General features: G+C 40.1%; 2 protein-coding genes across 2 annotated transcripts; both read right to left on the bottom strand.

Moving 5' to 3' along the window:
- Positions 1-272: 272 nt before the first annotated feature.
- LOC121942574 (early growth response protein 1-B) lies at positions 273-2256 on the bottom strand. Its single transcript, XM_042485822.1, has 2 exons — positions 1984-2256; positions 273-1737 (listed from the first exon to the last, which is right to left on the bottom strand). The coding sequence occupies exons 1-2, from the start codon at positions 2138-2140 to the stop codon at positions 416-418; spliced, it is 1479 nt and encodes a 492-aa protein (XP_042341756.1). The 5' UTR covers positions 2141-2256; the 3' UTR covers positions 273-415.
- A 13682-nt stretch (positions 2257-15938) lies between these two features.
- mogs (mannosyl-oligosaccharide glucosidase) lies at positions 15939-24804 on the bottom strand. Its single transcript, XM_042485522.1, has 5 exons — positions 24721-24804; positions 22244-22607; positions 20805-21028; positions 20441-20634; positions 15939-19210 (listed from the first exon to the last, which is right to left on the bottom strand). Exons 2-5 carry the CDS (start codon positions 22590-22592, stop codon positions 17440-17442), a joined length of 2538 nt encoding a protein of 845 aa, XP_042341456.1. The 5' UTR covers positions 22593-22607; positions 24721-24804; the 3' UTR covers positions 15939-17439.
- Between the last annotated feature and the right edge of the window lie 352 nt (positions 24805-25156).

The raw sequence follows: 25156 nt of genomic DNA, 5'->3' as shown, positions 1-25156 counted from the left end.
AGAAAATAAGAATCTTAAATGGAGATATTAATAATCTGTTAAGTGCAATCCATCCAGGCTCAGAGGCGATGGAGGTTTGGAGCTGTCCACATGAAGAGGTGCTGAACAGCAGTCATGCAATGCTGCAGCAGAGAGGTTTGACTCTACTGACAGTAACAGCAACAAGTCACTGTTGATCTGTTTACCACAACTTATGCATCTTTGCATTAAGTCAGCAGCATCAGCAGCAGGCATTAAGGCCGAAGCAGACCTCTCTCTCTCTCTCTCTCCTTTTCTGCTCCTCAAAAAACTGCAAAACCTCATATGCCAGGCACTGGCTTGCCATTCAAACCAACTCAGACATCAACTTGTAGCTAGCTGGCTTATCTTCCAAGACGGAAAGATCCTAATATGTGTGGACACACAGCCTTTGTCTTCAAATTCCCTCGGGTAGAGTGAAAGTCCATGCGCCGGTGCTCACCTGTGGCTTAATTTCCATTTTCTCCTTTTGTTTCAGGTGTACGCGTCCGTGCCGTTTCCTCTCGTCGCTCCGGGCGAACCGTTTGCCGCAGACGTCGCAGGAGAATGGCTTCTCCCCGGTGTGAGTCCTGGTGTGGGTGGTGAGGTGATCGCTACGGCTGAAACTGCGCAAACAGATGCGGCACTGGAAAGGTTTGTGGCCCGTGTGGATGCGGATGTGCCGGTTGAGCTCGTCCGAGCGAGAGAAGCGCCGGTCGCAGCTCTCCATGGGGCAGGTGAAGGGTTTCTCTTTGGCTGGGCCGTGAGAGGCGGCGGGGCTCTTCCGGGCCCTGGGGGGCTTCGTGGCGCGGGTGCTGTAACTTTGGGCGAAAGAATCTGGCAACAAGGAAGAGTACAGGATGGAGTCTATGGTGCTGGGCAAAGCCGGTGATGTGTATAAGGAATCACACTGATTAGATGACTGTGGGGGCTCGGGGAAGGGTTTCAGGTTAGAGGAGAGGCCCATCGGAGGTGGGGGGAGGTAATTATTGTACAGGGGGCTGGAGTAGCTCTGAGAGCAGGTGTCAGAGAAACACGGCTCCTGTTTAATACCTCCTTCCACTTTAAATTCCATCTCTGGGTTGGGACAAATTGGGGGAAATGTGTCTAAAAGTTCCTTAACATCCATTTGCTGATCAGGTGGGAAATCGCTCGACATCGGGAAGGTTTCAGTCTGGAAACTCGACTCTAAACAGCCAGATTTGTTAAATGTCCCCCACTCGTAGCAGCTGCTTTCAAACTCATTTTTAACCACGACAGGGAAAGAAGCGGCCTCTGACTTTGGTTCATCCTTCTTCTGGTTTGGAGCTCGTGGGAAGCTCAGCTGGGAAGTGGACGGGTCTTGGGCCTGGCTGCTGGTCTGATCGTCCGCATACCTCGGGCACGTCTGCTCCGGGGAGTACACAGGGGGAGTGGGTCCGGAGCAGGTGTAGGGCTGCCTCTTGACGTCTCCAAAATTGCCATTGTTGCTGTCCATCGGCGCAGGCGACGGATAAGTTCCTCGACTGTTGCCGTTGCTGTTTTGCACTTCTGAAAGTGGCAGTGTGGATATACCCACGATCTCAGTGATCATATTAAGGAGTGTTTCGGTGCTGCACGGCGCTCCCTGAGATGCCTCAACATAGAAACTGCCCGAGTAGGCGAGCGAGGGGGGGGTGTAGGTGTCTTTTGGGCACTCGCAGGGGTTAAAAGCAAATTCCGAGTTGGAAGCTTCGGTTTTGAGGGTTGCTGGGGTTCCTTCTGTTGAATTAGTGAGAGAGAAAACTTTGTCATCGCGAGTGTTTTATATTTAAAAATTAGTGTATTATAAACGAGGACGAAAAATCAGCGTTACATAAACATTCATGCGTATTTTGGCACAGGGATGCCTGGATAAAGATGCCTATACAACTGCACGGAGAGAGTTCTCTATTCCCTGGTCATATTCAACACATTTAAATTCTCATGCAGGTCCATTTTATCGACTGTGCAAAGATGCGAACTCACCGTGGCCAAACTGGGCAGGTACCCCCCGCTCTGCATCGACATACACCTCCTGGTTATCCTTCCGCACGCTGTTTTCCATTCCCAGGGAAGAACTGTTGCAATTCTCAAATTGAGGGTAAAAAGAATCTTTCGCATTCAAATCCATATTGTTCAACATACTGATGCTCTTAGAAGTCCGTCTCTCCCAGGGAAAAGGGTAAAAAGGGGAAAATGTAGAACAAATTATGCAGATGACTTTTCTCTTAAACCCCTCTTTTTGATGGTTTTCAACAAATGATCCAAAGTGGTCTGTGTCAAAAGGTGTAAAAAGCAATTAAAGGTATTCCTTTTCGTCTCTGAGCTCCTCGGTAGGTATTTGCTTGCTGTGGATTTCACATCAGCGACTTCCCCTCTCTCTCCTTATATACACTTTGGCAGCTCCCTCGGCCCTCCTCCCCATTCATCAGCTCCAGTGAGAGGATTCCCCGCTGCGTGTAAACTTCATGCCCATACATGGACAGAGGATGTGACGGAGTCCCCCCGCCACCCCTCCTCTAATCCTCCCTCCTCCCATACTGGAGAGATGGAGTCTGACGTTGCAACAAGTGGCGATCAGTGTTGGGTGGTAAAAACGTTGTAATGATGGCATTTCTCTTCACATTAATGATTTATAATGTAAATTAAGAGAATTTTAACGTAAGGACAGTCTCGTTTCTCTTGGTGTCACCCTCCACCTCCCAAAGCATCTCCCTGAGGGTAAAGTGTCTCAAACGACGTTGGCACCTCCACCATCCACAGATTTAGTTGGGACCATAGTTGACCATAGTTGTTGACACCAACAAGACACATACATCTCAGCATTTGGAGGTATTTCAGCTAGTGTAACAGGAAAGTAATATGATGAGTAATTTGACAGATGTACTCTCAGGGAGTCTCAGGGAATCTAAAATGCTTACAATGTTGAAATAAGAATCACAAATGTAATATTTTAAGTCTTAATTTGGAAACTAATAGACAGTCTTATCATATTAACATATTTCAGGATATAGCTACAATAGGCTACATACTATATATAATGGCATAGACTTCTGAATTAGGATACACATTGTAGGTCAAAGACACTTTTTTGGAAACCATTTTACAAAACAGCCAAATATTTTCTCCAAGTTTGTGCCACAAGATGTTTAATCACAATAAGCTGGAATCATTTAAAATAATTTATCATAATAAATATGAAAACAAAGTGATAGTCATTATATCACAAGTTTTACAGAGATATTGAACTATAGTTGTTTCATTAAATTAAACTGTATGACCTAAAAGGAATATTAAAGGGGAGCACTGATTAAATTAATAACTCCATTATGTTATTTCCATGACTTAGGAAAGTTAAATCAATGTTTGTGAACATGAGCTGCTCTCTCTCCCAAAGCCGGAAACCAGAGAAGTCTCAAACTTTTGACGTCATAGTCAGAGTAAGCCTGGAGCTGCTCCATAGATAATGAATAGGAGTCTGATTTTGCGGACCAACATAATTTTTGTTATTTATTTTATACTCTAATGGTCTTTATTCTGTTGTAGGTTTTTTTTCAGAACTGAAACACTAAATGTACCCATATACTCAGTACATTCCCCTGGGTGTGCTCTCAGTGTCATCTGCAACATTTTTCCTAATTCATGGTCTATGGAGCATCTTCAGGGTTTATACCCTATGGCATCACAAATTTGACTTTAAGCTCCATAGCCTTCGAATTTGGAAGATAGTTGTTCTTGCTCACTATTTTTGGGGGGACTATCTTAGAATTAACATGTATTAATTTTGAAAACGGACGTAGTTCCCATTTAAAGGAACGCATTAATAATCACTAAAACAATACAGTATCAGTGTTGGGAAGGTTACCTTTGAAATCTTAATAGGTTACAGATTACTAGTTACCCTGTTAAAATGTAATAAGTAATGTAACTGCTTTCATTACGTCATCAAAGCAATTTAATTTACAGTGTTTAATTTATTACATTTGTTTAGTTTATTACATTTTTTGATGACTAACAAATGCTTCAAAGTGAGAAATAAAGCAAAAAAGTCCAAAAGTAGGCTGTGACAAAAAAACAGCAAAAAGATGCAAAGCAACAGAATGATTGTTATATTCTACATAAAAGCTCTTTACTTACAAAAATATATTTGGATGTAATCCGTTCTTAATCACCAACATTTTGATTACTTACTGTAATTTAATTACATATTTTTGTCTCAACAACTTTAACGCATTTATTTTATAATTGAATAACATGTAACTACACTCCCCGATACCGTAAGGTAAGTACTAGAGATCAAAATGCAGAAATGTTAAGAAATATATGTGCGAGGTCAGTATGAAATCAGCAACTTTGTTCACTGCTGGCTTCCAAAGTCCATTTCAGGTTCAAAATCAACAAACTGAAGCAACATATGACGCATAACTGAAGAACTGTAATTACAGGAGAAAAGGAGATTTATGTTTTGCCTGTCAGGTAAGACTACCTGCTCTTTGCAAATGACAGCCGGCATTTTTGATCTGTGCGACTCAAGGACATGTGACAGCTAAGTGAAGCTAATGTAAATGTTCCAAATGTAATCAAGTCAGACAAAAGAGTAGAGAGGCAGCACACTAAAGAACGATTAATTAAACGATTTAAGGCAAACCTCCGATCATCTGAGTTGATAATAAGATACGCTTCTAAGTCTGCGTCTGCCAGGTTGTTTTCGAGGTAAATACTGGGTAATTAATAAGTTTACTTTAAAGAGAAATACAAGAACAACCTGCAGTCCAGTTTAACTAATTTCTCCCCTGACACCTCCCTCTCTATCTGTCTCATATCTGGGCCAGACTGCCTGGCCTACATGTTTTTTCTCGCAGTTCAACTGAACAACTCTTCCTGGCAGTCCACCGCTTTGATTTACTTTCACAAATTCTCTCTCTCTTGTGGTCGCTGGAAACTGTGGTCGCTTACACCATGAGGGCGAATAACTGCAAAGCCCAGTCTAAACGAACCCTTGGCCTTTAAAAGCATTGAAGGGAGTCGATAACACCCCTGAGGTGTTCAGTGGTTGAACCCAACTGTTCACATGACATTTCAACCCCCAAAGCATTTTTTTTTCTGTTTCGCATCTGTTGCCGGGTGCACTCCGTGGTCACACTTCCTATTACAAAAAGTCGATACTCTTTCATAGGACATTGCAGTCTGCTGCAGACCTCTGGCACTGGCTGGAGGTTCAGGACCACGGATAGCGACGCTGCAGCAGCATTCAGCCGAGTAATCACACATAAACCAGCAGCACACACACAATTTACTTTCTCTTTACACTCAGTGTTTCCTGTGGCTCTGCATTCATGTGAATGGCGTTCCCTGGCATAAAATCAATCCAATCAGACTAAATTTTAAGTTACATTTTATATATTTTTAGATACATTTTAGCATCTATGCCAATATCAATACAATGTGCTAAGGCAAGACACAATCATCACATATTTGGGATGTTTTTTTTCTTTTTTTTTGTGATTCCAAGATGTTTTATTCCCTTGATATAAACATCGAAGCCACACAGAGCTCCAAAAAATCGGTATTTTATTTGAGTATTTATATTTTTTGCTACTTTATACAGCATTATTATGTCCAGAATATAGGATTTGTAAGAAAGATAATAACATTATAAGTGTGTTTTCTTTAGTTTATAGTAACCTGAAAATAAGAATCATTGTGTTTTCATGATCTTAGAATGAGCCATTTATATCAACTTAGGGAGCGGTTCCTTGTGCAAGGAGTCTGCTATGTTTCTACAATAAAAGGGACAAACCAATAATGGCTTTAGATGGGGCCATTTGCATCCCTCACTATTAGCTGCATCTGAAAAAGACTGCTTTATTTTTTTTTTTTAATTATTCTTTTAGATAAAATGGCGTTATTGTGTGTTTTATTTGTTAAATTACGTGGCCTGTTTATTTTTTCTAGTGAGAAAGACATCAGTAGATAAATCAGCTACAACATGAAACTACCTTTTTCCGTGTTTTTGCTGGTTTAAATCACCAGTGCCATGTTGTGAAGAGGGAGAGACCTCTGTGGATAATATGGCTCACAGAAAAAGACCTCGTTAACAATAAACACTGAGGGGATCCTACCGGGGGGTTCACACTTGGCTCATCGGAGTAGTTTCAGCTGGTTACAATCAACAGTCCTCATTGCCACTAATCCTACACACTGCTCCTTTAAATCCACAACATTTCTGAGGGTAATATTTTACCACTTACTTCACTACATACATATTTTTGGGTAAATAGTTACTTTCTTGATTGAGATTTTATACACAAAAATATGTTCAGTTTGTAAAATATGCTACAGTCTATATAAGGCCATTGGAATCAGCTCTGTCTTGACCAACTACAATCTTAAAGCACTGTATGAAATATCATAATCTTATAATATAACATAGAGTAGCCCTTTAGCAGTTTTACTTAAGATACTTTAAGTACATTTTGTTGCTAATACATGTGTATTTTTTTCTCAAATAGTATTTTGAATGCAGGGCTTTTACTTGGGTTTTTGTGTGGTGTTGCCACTTTAATTTGAGTAAATGATCTGTATGCTGAACCCACCATCAAGGGGTCACAAGGTCTTGGGTGGGGGTAAGACATTTTCAAAGGCATATGTGTTTAAATACAAGGCCTTTTAGCCTATACTGACAGTGATAAGGGGTCAAAAGTGCACATGGCCGTACACAAGTGAGAATGTATGCAGTAGATGGTAAAGATAAATGGACCAAAGCAATAGAAAATCACTACCGGCACACCAATACAGACAGCATTTTACCAATAACCACTGATTTTTAAAAAAAAATGTATTGAAAGGGCTCCTGTGAGCTCAGAGCCCATTTAAATGGCACCTGAGTGAGCTCTGTTATGGACAAGATCAGCTGAAGATAAGAAAGCTTGTCAGCTATATGGAATAATATATTGTGTCTACTGCAGCACAAATGCAAAGAGACTATTAGACATAATACACAGCCTGCTTATACTTGATGTCTCAAATTTAATGTTATCCTCTTCAATACTTAGCAGTGGAAAATGTATCAAAGGAGCTCTGAGTCGCTGCCCTGTCATCTTTTTAAGGTAGTGTATGATAATAGCATATAAGCTCTTTCATTGCAGCAGTGACATTCTCCTGAACAAATCGTTTTCACCTCAGATGTGCACTCTAATTCTAGGCCCAGAGATGTTTAGCTTTGAGGAACTGCCTCCAAGTAATCCAGAGTCTATTAAAACCAATCTGATCACACAGAGTTCAGATCACGGGATGCTGTTATGATAACTGCAGTGTGGCTAACCTCTCTCCTCCATAAAATGCCACAGCACAGGGACTAAGTAATGGATTTATGTAATGTTAGCACTTACTGACATTATAGCGCAGGGGTAACTCCATATCTGCGAAAGTTAAATGAAAGCCTTTGTTTTATTCCTTTGCATCTGTGAGACAAAATGCTCCTGTTTCTTAGGGAACGGTGTGAAAGGTAGAGAGAGAATGTGGAGCAACACAAAGTTGCTTCCACGTTTTAACAAGCATATTGACTTCAAAAGAGGTTCAAAGTACTGGCTAAGGAAAGAAGATGAAACATTGCTTTAATGAAAGGATATTTTGGCACTTCTACTGAACGGATAATTTCAGTAAAGCACAAGTTGAATGTTTTAATATAGTCCTGACCTAAAATAGCCTTAACTTCTAAACTTTTATGACTTTATAATTTAGCTCATGCATCAATTTATCTGTCTACACAAGGCGACTAATAATTTACAGTATATACAATTATATACATGAATATACATCTTAATGCATTTTAAAACAAGACCAAGAGTCTACAGCAGACATATTCAACTTACGGCTTGCAGGCCAAGTGACTGCCAACCATTTTCTAATTCAAAATGAAAATAAATGGATTTTTTTTTTTGTATTTTGAATGTAAATAAGGTGCCAGAGTGGCTAAAAGGCCACTTGAGACTGGCTCCAAAACCATGTCAATCCTCATCTTGAAGGGGGCTTGAATTTGTAGTAAATTTCATGGCAATCAATCCTACAGTTGTTGAGATATTTCATTCAAAAACCACAAATATCAACCAAGAGGACTAGAGGCGCTAGAGGAAAAGTCAGAGGATCATCAAAGTCATTGGGATCCATCAGCTGGGGATCATGAATGTTGGTACAGCAGTTTGTGTCTATCTATCCCGTAAATGTAGAGATATACACAGGATATGTGAAAACTTTGACCTGCTGGTGGTGCTAAAGGGAAAGTCAAAGGATCAATAACACAGTGTGCTTCATCCTCTGGGTACGATGAATAAAATTTCACTGCTGTCTATTCAATAGTTGTTGAAATATTCCAGTTATGGCTGAGGTGGTGTAGCAACAGTCTGACAATTCATTCCTTGAGCTATTTCTGTAGCATGGCTAAAAATGCTCATGTACAGCAAAAACACAGCACATTTTACATAAAATAATCCGGTGTTTTTCAAGGAGCTGTGCTTTAAATCATCAGTGCCTCTGACAATGACAGACTCGGACTCTATTTAAACCATCAAACAGAATTTCTGTCTCTGTTGATTAAATAGCTGATTACATTACTCTAGCTTCATTGATTGTGTGTGTATGTGATGCCTGATATTACTTTCATAACTGAAGTGAAAGCTTTGAGCCCCAGGGAAAGATAAATACTTTTCTTTCTACTGCATATGTAACCCCCTGGCCATGTTATTTTCAGGTTCACTCCTGGACAGGGTGTGGGAGTTTTGCTTGCAGGTGGGTGCCTGATAGAGTTGAAGAGGCAGTGAGGAGTGACTGCCCTCTGAGATCACCGCCTGCAAGATGAAGCATAAGGTGGACAGTAATGTCTGTTCTATTTTTTTTTTATTTTGACTATGATTCCTCAACAATCATTAGTGTTGTAATAAAAAAACAGCTGCTGTACTGATAGCACTTATATAATGTAAACCAACAATATAGAAAAACTCAGCTGTCTCTGGCTGTATTGAGCTTTTCTGACGTATAACCAAAAACAACATATCAAAATAAAAGCACATGACAGGGATCCCTCCTCGGTGCTCTTCCTGAGGTTCCTTCCATATTTCCCCCACTAATGTTTAACTGGGGAGTTTTTCCTTTTCTACTGCGGGTGGCTGACACGATTGCACAAGGGTTCATAGGGAAAAGTTAGCCTTTCATTAACCCTTTGAAACCCGGTCTGCTGCTTTCAGACACCTTTCACATGCATTTAAACCTTCGAAACCTGAGCAAATTTGAGTGATTTTATTTAAACATGGCTAAAAAAGTAGTGAGAAACTTCGCAAAAAATGTGCCACAAATTGCAAGAAATTAGGAAAAAGTGACAAGGCATGGCCTGAAAATTAGTTTAAAAAAAGATAGAGGGAAAATATTAGACATTCATATTAATAAAAACAAATTAGGGAAAAATGCCCACACAACTGTATTCATATGATTAGAAATATAGTTTTCTAGACATTTTCCCTATTTTTTTTTGATAAACTACTATAACTGTTATCAAATATTTTATCTATATATCTATTAATTTTTTTGTTTGTTTTTGTTGTTGTTTTCATTACAGGTTGTTTTTTATTGTTGATAATTTCCTTTCTCTTAACTTGTATCTTCTTCCTATGTTTTAGCCAGTATGCTCAGGTTTCCAAGGGTTAATGTTATTTACGTTTTGATGACCCAGACTGTAAAGTCCTCTGAGGCATTGCCTTTTACAGGTGCTACTTTCTGCTCCAGACAGAGCTGATACACATCTCAGGACGAAATATGCGCACTGTGGCATGATGTTGATTTTTCAAAATTGTGCAGCAGTCAAGCTATTGACAAAAACTAAAGGAACATCAATGTATCATACTACATCTAATTTGGGTTCTCTTCATGCTAGATTTTAGACTTTTAACTCTGCGCATGAGACGATGACCAGCCTGTCACTCAGTTGTATTGCCGTCAAATTCACAGTTATCATTTGTTAATCTTACTGTTATTATTTTTCTGGAAAGTACATCGTAGTTCTGGTGTGAGCTGAATCAGATAAATGGAGGACTTTCACCAGTTATTGAAAATCACTAGCCAGTTCCTGTTCATCTATTGATTTGCAAAGGGAATTCTAAATTTGGTGTACAATACACCTGCACTGTTTTCAATTTTGTCAGACTTTTAAAACCCAGACTAACTTTTGTCTCAGGACCGTAAAAATTGAAGTGTTATGATTCTCATGTCCACATTACTCCTCGATAGCATAAAAAAAACATTTTGTATACTGATAATTCTTCAAAATTAGATATATCTCACTTGATGTACAGTAGCTCCTCAAAGTCTCAATGCCTTGGCAGTTTGTCAACCAACTATCTGCCCACACTGTTTGAGAGTAAATAATAGAAGAACCTTATCCATACCAGGAAATCCACTGAGATGCAGAGGCTGCCATTTGCTGTTTGAAATAACAAAGCACTTCAAACCTACCATGATCTGGAGAGGTTATACAGGAAATACTGCACTGAATCTACAAGACAAAAAACAGAGAATTTAAAAAAATAAGGTAGGCTACAGCTTTGCCTGCATCCATGTGGTAATGAAATGCATATGGATCATAGTACACACATTTAAATTCAGCCTCAAGTGCTGTGTTGTACTTTTGACTAATGCCTTTTTAAGTTTGTGGATGCAAAGCAGATTTTTTTTGAGCAATCCTTAGAAAGCCAGGGTTGCACAAGAGCCGGAGAAATCCATCTGCCTCCCCCAAATCACATTCTGACATGTCTCACAGTCAAATCTCCCCCCTAGGCGCTAGATGAGGGAACATCTTCAATCTAAACCTGGATACAATAGGGCCTGTAAGACACCGCAAAAATGGATTGGGAGTGCTAAAACCACAGAAACCTCTGCCGGAAACACGACTTTCTATAAATACAAGATACTCGCCTCAGCTGCCAAGTTCGTTATTTTCTCTCCCTCTCTCTCTCTGTCTCTCTCTCTCTGTCATGTTGGGCTCTGCATAGTTATATATACTCCATCATCATTCAAACGCCGGGCAATTGAAAGAAAAATAGCACAAATAAGAAAAATAAAAGCAGCGGAAGCGTGGTTCTTCTTTTGAAGGAACATCTCTCTCCTGCTCTTCCTCTGAGAGTGGGAGTGGGTTAGGGAAGCCCGGTACCAGGCCCCGATGCTGCTGCTGCTGTTGGTGTGGCAGGTTTCCCGTGCGATCCAAAAATACTTTCGCACTCGCCCACTTTGGTCCCCAGCCGCCTGTACTCTTTGGTTCTACAACAGGGATGGGTGAGAATCATACTCAGCTCTCCAATCGTGATTGCGGAATGCCCCAGTGTTTCTTTAACCATGCCCCCAGACTCCTCCACACACATTGCACTCGCATGGCTCCCACCTTGCCCTCTTCTCTGCTAGATCCAAGCTTGCAGCACTCTGACAGTCAAATTCTTGGGCCCGATCCAGCTACTGTACCTGCTGTTACCTAACTGCTTGGAGAAATCCGTGAAATAGGACAGTGAATTTTCATGTTTTTCAAATGTCTGATTTTGAACTAAAGAAAGCCTTCACTTCCAGATAACTGATACTGAAACTGTATATAAAGTGTAAAGATGCAAATATAGGTTATATGCTTTACCAGATGCAACAACAATCTTCTTGGACTGACACTCAATAGCATCCACTACACAAAATCATTATCACAGAGCATTGGACTAATTGCATGTACTTTTGACCAACAGAAGTTAACGTCTACATATTCTCGTCTCTGACTCATCTGCACCCACACTGATTTCTATTTGTTGCTCTTTCCCCCCTGTCCACTGACACCACAACTAAAAGATATAAATGTTAAAAATCTGAAAGCATCGTCTCCATCACTGCTTCATTGATGCAGGAACACTCATTAAGGGGACATGCAATGCAAACAGATTCAAACAAATAGCTAACAGCAGACATGTGAGGAAACAGATGAAGAATGTTAAGAGCTTGCAGCTAACAAAAGTAACTATGGAAACGGCCAGCTCTACATTGCACTAGCTTCCACAGCTCTCTCCAGAAATAAAAACTGTTGGGCTAAGAGCGAATCAGGTAAAGACAAAAGATCCCGGGTGAACCTATTTATAGTGGTCCTTACATAACATACATAGACCTATGTTGGCTGAGGCAAGTTTGGTGCTCTACAGCAAGCTTCTAGGGGGCAAAGGCAGGGTACAGAGAGCTGGAGATGCTGGGTCCTGGAGGGGATTTTACAGAAAGACATAAACAGCAATTAGGCCAGTGTGGATGCTGATGGGGACTGAATTAATAGAGGAAGGACGGCTTGCTGTTTCTTGATGTCAAGGAGAACAAACGCTGTTACACTGTCCTGGGAGGGCAGCGATGTCAAAGCTGAAGTTCTGCAAACAACACTAACACGCAGTGAGCTTAATGAAAATTGACACATTAAACAGTTTATAGGCATGAGTCTTAAAGGATGCAAAAAGACAGAAAAATGGATAAATGCATATGTCATAAAGAGTAGAAGTTCACGTCCAGTATGCCTCAAGGTGTTGTTTATTTGCATGGGAGGCACAAAAAGTTGTGTCAGAGAAGTACACACACACACACACACACACACACACACACACACACACACACACACACACACTCACATATTATACTGTGGCCTCAGGACAAAACATCTGACATCTCTGGTGAGATGATAAGAGCATATATGCCCACATACGCACAGAAAACCTGTGCGAGATCTCATGTAACGCAGCAGCAGTGATGATAGAAATACAGCCTGCCACCATATCTTAAATCCAAATTGAGCCATTAGCATAATTATCCACTTATACTGCTTTAATTCTAAGTAGCTCTCCATTGTAAGTAAAATGATAGCTAAGCTGTATTCAAAAAGCCTCTTTTCCACTCACAAATGCCTTATTAATTAGCTCCCTCTAGCATAAGTTCCCAGTAATTACATTCAATACAGCAGTCAGTACTACAAGGGGGGTATTTCCAACAACTATTAGGCAACTTTATAATTACTCTGCAGATGTATAATGATTTCCATCATAAAAATATTCTATTTCAACACCCAGGAGCGGCCATTTGGACTCTGCATTCTCTCCATTTCACTGCACTCGCCACCAGCCAATTCATTGGTAGTAGGCAATCACAAAAATATTCACTATATAGAAGCTCTGATAAGGTTGGGATGATATGCAAATGAATACTCCCTGACTCATCTGTTTATTATGCAGTCACATTAGTTAGCTCTGATGCTGTTTGGCTATTATCCCATCTCACTGTGAAAAAAGGGTCTTGGGTGAGGGGGATGGATTGCGCAGTGAGTGCTTTAGTCACACAGATTGTCCGCACTCTTCAAAGAAATAAATGCATTTTCGACTGTGCTTGCATTGAGGGGATGTGGAATCCATTTCCTCTGACAGAAACAGCGAACAGCAGAGGATATGGCTCATCTTTGTCGAAATCCCTTGATACCATGCTTTGTGTTAGCAGGTCAAAGGGTCAAATGATGAGCTTGTGTCTCCCACGACTGAGCCCGAAGGCAATCATTGCACATTGATACATCATGTGCTAGTTTTTTTGAGATCTAAACTCATGATTCAGTCAACAGAACGGTTCACAATGTTGAAAAAACATGCTAAAAGATGGATTTGAAACCTTTTCCAATATGCACACAGGCACAGTGTATATTTGCGGTGCTATAAATCTACAGTATCTATAGTAAATCATGAACAGAAAAACTGAGGGGCATACTGTAGCCTCTTATAATTGTGGTGAAGCTACCGATCTGTGGCTTCACAGCCTATCTGCTGTTCTGCTAACTGATAGAGGCACTATTTTTAGCCGTGCAACCCTAATGCACCATGCTAAGCCTTCAACTACACAACTGCACATCTAGCCCATTCAAAGGATTCATAAAAGTGTAGAGGTTGGAACCCAGTGGTCATGCACACAGACTGAGAGCCTGTATCAGTGCTCCCTACATTTTATATTTGGTGTCAAAGTATTAATAAGAACATTGCCACTCTATGCCCCGGTGTGTGAATGTATGCCAGCACATGTCAAGGAGTGAAAAAGAATTTGCCATTTTATGTACTCTCCATGGCTTTTGATTTTAGCTAATTAGGCATCAAGCCCTCACAGCAACTGTGCTCCATGGAAACCATGTAAAAAAGCAGCTTGACGTCAGCTAGAGGCCTTCGAATGTGCCATCTGACAAAGAGAAAAGGACAGGGCTGCTGTACTTAAGGTCACAGCGTGCTTTGACTGACACAGAAGAGCTGTCATCTGTGCTGAACATATGAGGAGTTATTGACTGCAAGTTGCATAAAAAGATACTGCAGTTTCAGTAGTTTACATAACATGCAAAACAAGGGGGAGTTTGTGTTATTAGCTGGAACTGGAGCCAGGTAAAAATGTTGGTTACTTAGTGATACTGCAAGCATATCAATCAAATCCCTCCTGATAAACACTGGGTATGAGGAGAAAACACACACTGTACTGTCAAATATCCATTAAAAATTACAACTCTTAGATCTTCAGCTTATTCTTATTTTTGGGATAATATGCACCCGTGACATTTTGGGACTATTAGGAAATTTTGAAAACTGCAGGACAAAGGAGCCGGTGTGAGATTCCATCTACTGACAGTAAGAGCAACTTCATTATTCCAAGATTATACTCAATTAAACATAAAATGTGTACACATTCACAAGCTAGGCATGCTTGTATTTGCATGTATTTACTGTATATGCTTTTTTTTTTTTTTTTGCAAATTCTGCACAAAAATGTGCATTTTTTTTGTAAATGTTTCTATTATATAATTGAGTTCTTGAGTGTTGACTAACTAACTTAACTTACTTATAAGTTATATGTTTATTATATGTTAATGTATGCACCAAAACCAAAGCAAATTCCTTTCAGATGTGTGTACTCCAATGTAGAGCAACAAGATGTGATAATAAATAGCATTTTCCTGCAGTGATGGAAGTACTGAGATGCTTCACTTAGGTAAAAGTAGTAATACTGCAATGTAAAAATACCATTACAAGTAAAAGACCTGCATACTTAAGTATAAGTACTTAAGTATTAGCATCAAAATATACTTAAAGTAACAAAAGCAAAAGTACTCATATGCAGAATGGGCCATTTCAGATTAATGTTTATTGTGTTATTAGATTATAATTACTGATGCATTACTGTGTGCAAGCTATAATGTGTAGTGTAAATTAAAATTAGACATCATAGTTAATTAGTGGCTATATATTTTGAACTAATAATATGAATATGCAAAGTAACTCCTTCTGTAAAATCTATGTAATAAAGTAAAAAAACTACAATATTTTCCTCTGAGATGTAGAGGAGTTAAAGTATACAGTAGCAAAACAAGGACATGCTTACCACCAGTAACTTAAGATTGTACATGAGTAAATGTACTTACACTCCACTACTGTTTACACATTTTTAAATTGTTTGCTTTTAAATTGTCATTTTTCTTAGTGAGTCAGTTGTAAACATTGAATTTAAAATTAAGTGAGATGCAGTTTTATTCACAGCTGTTATGCATGAAGTTAATTAGGGACAAGGATTCATCAATTGTGCTTGCAAAGAAAGATTACTGAGTCGAGTAATATTTTCATCCACAGCAGCTCATGAGTAGTTATAGAATAATCACAAGTTACAGGCACTCAGTATAAAGGAGTGTCAGGGTCTGAGCCGCAACAGCTGAGCTTAAATTATAAAGCAAGAACAGAAAAAGGTCTTTTCTTCGTATATTGCACTGCTAGCAGAGATTGTAGCTATATGGTTAGATTAAAATAACATGTAACGATAACAACATTAAAAATGTACAGCAGGACAAAAAAATTATTTAAACCATTTATTGTTTTTAACAAAACAAAACCAATTTCACAGTCACTGTTGTATTCCCTGCCAGTCAAATCACAGGCTGTGTATACAAAATATGGCTGCTGTCAGATGCAGGCATTTTAGAAATGTTGAGCAAGACTGTATAGATTTTTAAAGACTGTGATCAAACAATTAAATACGAAATCGGGCAATCGTTAAGACAGAGAACGGAGGACAAATGATTAGAAAAATGGCACAATAACAAATAATGGCCACATTTGCTATGTAAGTGAATGAAAAAGTTGCTCATTTATGCACCTGTTTTCGCAGACAGAAACAAATCTGTAAAAAGTTGATCACATATCACACATATAGTGTGTAAGCATGAACCCTCCCTCAGAGACGTGGACCAGCAGTTTCCTATGTATTTAATACTATAAAACCATATCTTGTGTCTTGAATTCCCATATCAAAACATTGCAATGTGAAGCTGTGTGTCTGAGATTGTGAGGGATACAAGTTTGCTAAGTGTTTCCTGACTGCATCTTGAGAATATAACTGAAGCAATAAACAGTGCTTGGCTCCACATACAGCAAAGTTGGGGTAGCTGCACTTACGCTTGTTTGAAATTACCTGTGTGACACCTGCTATTTTAATTAAAGGTTGAATGTGGAAATGTGATCATAAATACCTCCTTTTCAGATGGATCTGTTAATTACAGTTTGTCAAGTTTAATCAACCAGACAAGACCTATTAATATAAAAGTACAAGTGTGTAGGATTTAGAGGGATATATTGGCAGAAATGGAATATAATAAGTATATTTTCTTGTATAATCACCTGAAAATAAGAAGTGTTGCATTTTTGTTACTTGAGAATGAGCTGTTTATATCCACTTAGGTAGTGGGTTCTTGTTTATGGACGTGGCCATGTTGCACCGCCATGTTTTTACATTAGGCCAGAACAGATAAACTAAACACTAGCTCTACACGGCTTTTACAGCGCAGTAAGTAGCCCATCTGCAATAAGCAGCACCAGAATAACACTGACTTGTAACTTGAAATTGCATCATTCAGTGTTTGTAGCAGTGTAAATCACTGGGTCTGTTTGTCATGGTGAAAAAGCAGTCTTTGCGGATAATGTGGCTTCTGGTGAAAACCTCCTGATCGTCTCGATCCAAGTTATTGAAGAAAAAAGGTGAAAACACATTAACATGTGTTGGGCGAGCCACCTGTCTCCAAGATGCCAAATGACGTCGCAGATGAACTCATTTGTAACACTTAACTGCTTTATTTAGTTATTTTTGCACTTACAATCACCTGGTCCTTTTTCTTTTGGAGAGGAGACCTCTGTGGATAATCCTGGTAAAGACTTCCTGAACCAAGAGAGGTTTCAGCTGGGTGCAATCTGCATTTCTTAGCTAAATGCCACTAAAACCCCTTAAAACATACACACTTCACTTTTAACACCTGATTGTGTTGTTGTTTCAATCGCATCCAGATAGATGAAGGCAAATATCTTGTCTCTAAAATGTGAGATGAAACCTACAGTATCAGTACTGTTCAGCCATCATTAACACTGTCAGCGCTGACCAGCCGGTGAAGGGGTGGCTTCCTTGGCCCCTGCCAGTGCTGTCGTTGTACTGTTCCCAGATATACCCTGTTTCAACATACTGTCTATAAACATTATTGATGATGTTAGTCCTGAGTTCTTCATAAAGAGCAGCTGCCTTCTCTTGGTATGGCCCTTCTATGTTGCCATAGTGGTGCAGGGCTCTGACTGCCAAGTAGTTGATATTAATCCATATCGGTCCCCTCCAATAGGGGGCGTCGTGTTCTGTGTTCCTCTTCATATACATTGGATCGGCCTTAGAGATTGAACGCAGGCCATAGGGCGTCCACAGCTTATTGGAGTCTCTCATGTCGCGAAAGATATGTTCTAGTTTGGGCGAATCCGGCGTAAGAATGTGCAGTAAGAAGGGGAACAAGCTGACATATCCCAAAGCGTTAACATACTGCAACTTGGGGGCCCGGCGCACTGAGCGCACAAGGCGAGCCACGGGGAACTGATGACGTGGTTGTCCAGGAGGCACGTACACCTTCTCCTGCTGCAGCGACACAGCCTGGGTGTGGTTGCCGAAGTCACTGAAAGCACGAAGTTGATCCGACCAGTGGAGCTCATTCAGCAGGTTGTTGTCGCTGAGCACCTGATGGGATAGTTCATAGTCCTGATGGGGCTCGCGGAGAAGCCGTGCGATACTCGCCATGATGCCTGAGGACAAGGCCATCCAGCAGTGTAAATCCACATGGCGTTCATCTGCTGATGGGTGCGAGGCCCGAGGGTAGTCATCCAGCCCTGAAGTCAAGGTCTTGGGGTTGAGGAAAAGATTAGTGTCCTTGTCACGTCCACGCCAGCGGTAAGAGTTCGGCAGGGGCCCAGTTTGTGTGGTGTTGTACCATTCAAACCAGGTTTTCAGTTTGGGGAAGAGCCGTCGGAGGAAAGGCAAGGTCGGTTGAGATGCCGCATTCTCTGAATTTGATGTGAGCTGTTCGATAAGTTCCTGAAGAGCTAAGAAGAGGGTAGGTGGGTTGGCATTCTCGTTACGCTGAACTACAAACTCGGCTGGGACTTTACTGCGAGCCTCGTCTCCCAGGATCTGCTCCCGGGGGATCCAGCCCTCCACATTCATCAGGTCTATCCAATGAGCAATAGCCTCCCTTGTCACCTGGGGATCCCACTTGCTCAACAGCAACTGGTGAAAGCCCTCATCCCAAAGGAATCCTCTGGGGAAGAAAGAGCGCGATGGGACGGCAGTGAATAAAGCGCCTTCAGGGTACAGGAGCGGGTATTCATTGTAGACCGACTGCACCACTGACTGGCCATAGAAGTAGCCCATTCCTCCCAACATGTTGCTGAGCGCCGCCTTGCCAAACTTAATTTGTGCCTGACTAAAACCTTTGCCCTCAAGCCCAAAAGTCCTCTCAAACTTTGAGTCGAACTCAGCTTTCCTCTTTTCCAGCTCCTGAGTCATGATAGAGCCCACCAGCTGGTTTGGACGGCTGTGGAAGCTCCCGGACTCGAACAGGACTTCGATCTGGAATGGCATCTGGACGGTCACCTGGTGAACCACAAAGTCGCTCTCTTTGCGTGTGTCGGCGGGTTTCTGTTGATTTTGGTGGTGGGGTGGCTTGTAGGTGTCAACAGCGATGTAATGCCTCTTCTCACCTGAAGGTGAGCTGTAGACAAACCTGCGGTTCAGACTTTGCTTCACAATGTCAGTCAGCTTCTCCAAGCCAGGAGAGATGGTCTGTAGATAGTTGTAGCTGAAAAGACAAGAAACTATTAACTTTACTGTGTTGTCAAAATGTGAAATCAAAGCAATTACACAAAGTAGTTAACAGTCATTCGCTGACACACAAGCGATCTAATCTTCACCTAGCTACATTTGTGAAGCCTTAGCACACCGTGTCATAAACTGAGTGTCCTGAGAGTCTCATATTATACTGGTGAGTCAGAGATTAAGTTCACAGTGAAGTCAAACAATAAGCTCCCACTTAGACTTTATTATCCCATCTTCCTACAATAAATTATAATTCAAACAAATCTTATCACCTCTATCAGTGCATACTATACCTTTTTATTTTGCTATGCTGGTTTCCTCTGGCCTTCATGAAAGTGTGAAGTATTGGTGCTTCCTGTGGGTGTTGCTAGCAGAGAGTCCTGATCCACTCAGTACAAAAAAAATACTGAGACGACAGTTCTTTCTGAAGGTGGACAAACACCTTCTCTAATTAAACGACAGCTGTGCCGTTTCAGCAAAAAAGGCACGGAAAAGGGTTGGCTTTTCTTAGGCTTTTTCAAGTGTTCTGTATATCCTGCTATAATGTACATCAGGAAACTTTTTGAATTAGAAAAATCTAATTCCTCCAGTGTGTTTTTGGTTTAACATATTGGTGAAACAAAGGCTGCAAATCCAGCTTTTGCTGCCATCTAGCGGTTGGATTTTCTTTTACCACAGCAGTGATGAAGGGTCACACTACAGTACAAAATGACATTTATACTGGGTATCATCAAAATACCACAAAACTGATGCTGGGTGTCAGAGTGGTCCAGCAGATTTCCAGATTTCAGGGTCATTCAAACGTGTTTTTCTTCTTTATAAGATTTGGTAACACTTTAAATCTCCACACACACATTCTTTTTATGCATTGATCTATTCATCAAATGGAGATTTAACTGCCACTGTTCAGTGCTGCTTTATGACAATGTCTTCTCATACCTGTATGGAGATGCATCTATGTATGACTTTTCCTACCCCCACTAATTGATAATCTAACTATTTAGGTAGGCACAGTCAGACAACATTGTGTTCTGTTCATTAAAAAATATATTTGGTTAACTGTTGGAAGAAATTTCTTTATGTAAATTTTCTGTGGTGTATTTTTAACCCTGATAAAACTGAGCTTTGTTAGTTTTCCTACAGTATGTTCTCTCTAGCTTGCTTGTCCATGGTCGCTCTCTTTTGAAACTCAATCGTGTATTCATGCTCTTACCTTGCATATTTAGCACTGGACAGTTCCCCAGTAACTGGCTTCCTGAAGGTGATCTTAAAGTTTCCAAGCTCCTCTGAGAATCCGGTGATGGAGGCGAGGCGGTTTCTATCTTCAACATGAGCCTCCAGTGAGCCCTGGGTGTCTGCTGCAGCGTAAAACATCAGGGAGATGACTGGCGCTTGAGGGGCGGAGCTCTGGTAGGTAAAGGCAAGAAAAGTCTACAATTATCAAAACTTACAACAGCAATCATTAGCCATAAGCAAAATATGTAGTTTTTTGGTCAATTTTGAACAAATGGTTAAATATATTTGGGTCACGTGAGGGAACATGTGCTTTTAAGGTGGAATAAACAGTCAGTACTCACATGCTGTTTAGCAGTGATCCTCCAGGTCCAGTCTCCTCCATGATCCCCTCCCATCCTCTTGACAAACTCCGTGGTTAATGTGAAATCATTGTCTCGGATTTCCTGCACGCCAAAGGTGATCCCATCATGCATTATCCAGCCATAGCTTTGCAAACGATCCCCTTGCTCGCAAGTGTGCCTCAGGTTGACATCTATGTCGGAAAACTGACGCATCCACATCATGCCTGGAGTGACATAACATTCATAGTAAATACATTTTGTTGCACAGCACAAAGGATACATGAATATATCATTTGGAAAATAAAAACTAGTCAACAGTTTCACATAAAAGGTAAGTCCCAAAACTCACTGGCTACATGCATCACATCACCCGCCAACTGGGTTTTGAGAACAGCAGTGCTTAATTAACTGTTGTTACTCAATATTGGAAAATGTAGTGCACTTTGTGCTGTCAACTAATAAACAATATTGGTTGTCCAAATTGGCTGACAGGGTAAACAGTCCTAGGAACTGTGGCCAAAATTTACTTGAATTTGACAAGTGCCTGGGCTTGTTTCCCACCATTTCCCTGATCGAGTGCAATTAAACATTGAGGATTTGATTAAGGCTGTGAGGCAAATATTTTGTGAAAGTAAACAATTAAATATTAAAGATTAAATCCACCAAAAAACAAACTGCAGTAGTCCAGTGGCTTGGGACATGGTTTTAGTCTATGCATGTACACTTTTTGTAGTTAATTTATCAGCATTATGCCATTTTGATACATTTTAAGATGTTGTTTGGGATTTTGGTCAATCAGTGATAGCCTTAACATCCAGGTTTTCCCTTAAATTTCTTCTCAAGTAGCTTATAAACTGTAAAAATCATCTTATTTCACACTGTGACAGTATTGTTTCTATTTTGTATCACCTTATTCCAATTTCAGGCTATAGGATTCGTACACTGAGAGAAATATTCAAAGCCAGGACACTGTATTTTTTATGGCTGCATCCTTCCATAACAGCCTGGATTTATTGTGCTTTATTGCATATACATTCCCTGAAAATTCTGCCTCATATATTTATTATCTTCAGAAACTTTAGGATCTGCGCTAGAATTAAAATAAAAAAAAAAAGAAGTGTATTGCACAGAATCTGTGGGATTTAAGAGGTTAAAAATATATACTTTTTAATTGTTTACTCTTTCAAACACAGTGTCGATCTAAGTGAACAATGGTCCTAAACTTGCTTTGTCATCACAGCTAACAAAGCAAAAATATGGATACATTACGTCACACATTGTATATCAAGATAGTGAGGTCTGCTTGATGTGAAATGAGATTCAAAAATTGAATCTGATCTGTACAAAAAGTTATGAAAATGTTACTTCAGTTTGGATTTTCTCTTTCCACTATGAATTTACTCGGTAACTTCAGCTTGACTCTGAATGTGTCAGCCTACCTGTCACAATCGACCTGGGACTCCTGGTTTTCATGCCAAAGTAGACCTGAGGCCTGTATGAGCCCCAGAACCTCTCAGCGGAAACCTTGGCACTGCTGCTGTTGGCATCCAGGACAGGAGGTGACGCATGCAAGGTCACCACCCGTTTAGCCAGGCTGGACCGCATGTAGAGGGCATAAAAGAACCAGATCAGGCTGAATATGCAAAGGCCAATGGAGATGTTGATGAAGACTTTGCCGATGTCAACTTTCTTTTTCTTCTCCTTGCGGTGAAATGCAGGGGGCTTCTCGTCTTTCCTCGGAAGGGGAGCAGCTTCACCAGTCACCACCCTCTTCCTCTGCCTGCCCATCCTGCCCTGCTGAAGCTGGAGACGCGGGGAGGAGAGAGGACGATGTTTTGATTTAATGGTCTTATTCTGTGTGTAGCAATGTCAAGGGAAACTGACACGGTGCTTTCTTATCCACTTATGAACCAACCGTTTCATGAATGTGCACTGCAGGTACCCAAGATATCCCAGATGTGCGCAGTAACCTCTGCAGAATTCAGTACAGGTGCTAAATCTCTCCTGAACCACAAACAGCTCTCAAATTTGATTCTTTCATTAACCTTTTAAATTCAAAACGTTTAAAACCGATGGGTTTCTTTTTTTATTAAATATAATATTGGTCAGTTGATTACTCAGTTGAAATGTACATTTAGTTTATTAGGTATACCTCACTAAATCTACTTCTACTACAACAGACCTGGAATAAATTATATTAAAATCATATTTATAATTGCTTTTTGTTTAAATTATTTAGAGAAGCATTGGTTTATCTTTGTTGTAAACTTTTCTCATAATTAGCCTTCATATAAACACATTAGACTATCAGGTTGCCTGGATCTCAGAAACATCAGTACACAAAATTCTAGCTATTGTACAAGCAAGGAGGGCGCAGTCTAATTGAATAGTCCTGTTATAAATTCTGCCATCATTAGGGTTATAATCCTTAGAGGTGTTGATTCAACTTAACGGTCATTTTGGAGCCTGCAGTTTGAGTAGTGCTATTTGAGTGTATTGTAATTTACTCAGAGAACACTTTAATATTGAGTCTACCATCACTGATACAATTTGGGTGGAAAAAATATAAGAAACACTTCCCAGTATAACACAATAAAATGGAGGAAAGAATTTACTGCAGCACTGTTGCAATAGGTAGGAGGCAGTAGTGGAAAAAGCACTCAATACTACAGTATAAAAATAATCTGTGATGAGTAACAATATATGTGATATTACCAGATGATAATTATTGATAGATTATGTGTACATTACTTTAATACTGCAGCTGTTAAAGGTGGGACTAATTTTAACAACTTCAAATACTGCTGGGTAGCTTAGTCCTCATCAATACATCAAAATTTATGATCAAGTTTATTTTATATTTTGTATTTCATCATCCATAGCGTATATTTTAGCTGATTGTTTTTTATTTATTTATTTGTTTGTAGTTACCCCTGTTTTTCTTGTTTTTGTGGCTCATTTGTAGCATATTAACTTACTTTTTGGTTTTTCTTTGTAATAATTTCATCTTGTGTTCATGTTTATATTGTTTGTTTTGGAGTGGCATATTGCAATTTTCGATTTCGACAACATAAGACATATTCTTCGTCTTATGTTGTCTATCTGTAACTGATGTTGTTGCCTGCCTTAACCAGGACACTCTTTAAGAGAGATTTTTGTTAATGCAAGAGGTTTTTCTGGTTAAATAAATGTTATATGAATTAATAAATCTACCAAGTAACTAGCAACTTGTGTATTCAAATAAATGTAGTGGGGTAAATATGTACAATATTTGCAAATATAAAGTACCATGTAATGGAAATACTCAAGTGAAGTACAAGTACCTCAAAACTGTACAGTTAGATATAATGAACCATTGAATGTTAGTTTTGGCTAACTCAACGTTATGTACGTAAACCCAAAAAGGAGTGTAGTTCTGTATCAACCAAAGTAGCAAAATTTACTATATTTGCTATAGTATACAAGGGATTACCATAATTATTAAACCACAGATAGACAGAAATCGTCCTTATACTTATCATTCCTGTTGTAAATCGTGTAGGAGCTTCCTGAAACATTAAGTTAACGTTATCCGGCTAAAAGAGCGCTGTAGCTAGGTAAACCCTGCGTGGTGTATGATGGCAAAACGTGTATTATTACTGCACCAGACAATATGTAATTAAACTCAGCTTTAATGCAAAGTGTCTTTAATTTAAGTAGCAATCACCGACACCTGTTTTAGCAGAGCACATTCAGCATGAAACTCGCCTGTACGCCGCGGCAGGATGCACGCCACTCGCTAGTAATGCTAACGTTAGTTTTAGCGAAACCAACCGGCTGACGCAACATAAAGTGGCTTTAAATAACCAGCAGATAATTAAATACGGGGCTAAACTGCAGTTCTAGCTTAATGTTCATTGAGCAAATAGTTACCAACCTGTCAAAAAATACCACGGTCTCAGCTGCTCATTATCTGTCGCTAGCTTTACTAGCCACTTCCTGGTTCGTTTCCACTGACGTGTACTCAGCTCCCTGCGTGTGACGTCATCAAGTAGTTTGGCGCGTGCCGATGTGGCCGGTGCCGCGCCAAAAAGTGATCGTCTGCGGGAGCGCGCGCAGCCCGTTAACGCTATATCGCCCAGTATTCACGTCTTCAGCCGCTCTCACATGAGATCAAACAGTCGTAGTATTTAAATACATACAAATACAACTTTATGTCCGGGGTAAGAGTATGTGTATGTCTTTGTGGAACTTTAATGTTTCTTGAAACCCAATTTTCACGTGTTTGAGATTAATAGTTTGATCAGGCGTGACATTCATTCATTGGAAAGTAGACTTTACGGATGGGTAACGTTAAACTAAAGGTATTATTT

The sequence above is a fragment of the Plectropomus leopardus genome, chromosome 4 (genome assembly GCF_008729295.1).
Source record: "Plectropomus leopardus isolate mb chromosome 4, YSFRI_Pleo_2.0, whole genome shotgun sequence".
Lineage (NCBI taxonomy): Eukaryota > Metazoa > Chordata > Actinopteri > Perciformes > Serranidae > Plectropomus > Plectropomus leopardus.
Note: the sequence above shows the minus strand (reverse complement) of the source record. Positions and strands in the feature narration are given on the sequence as shown.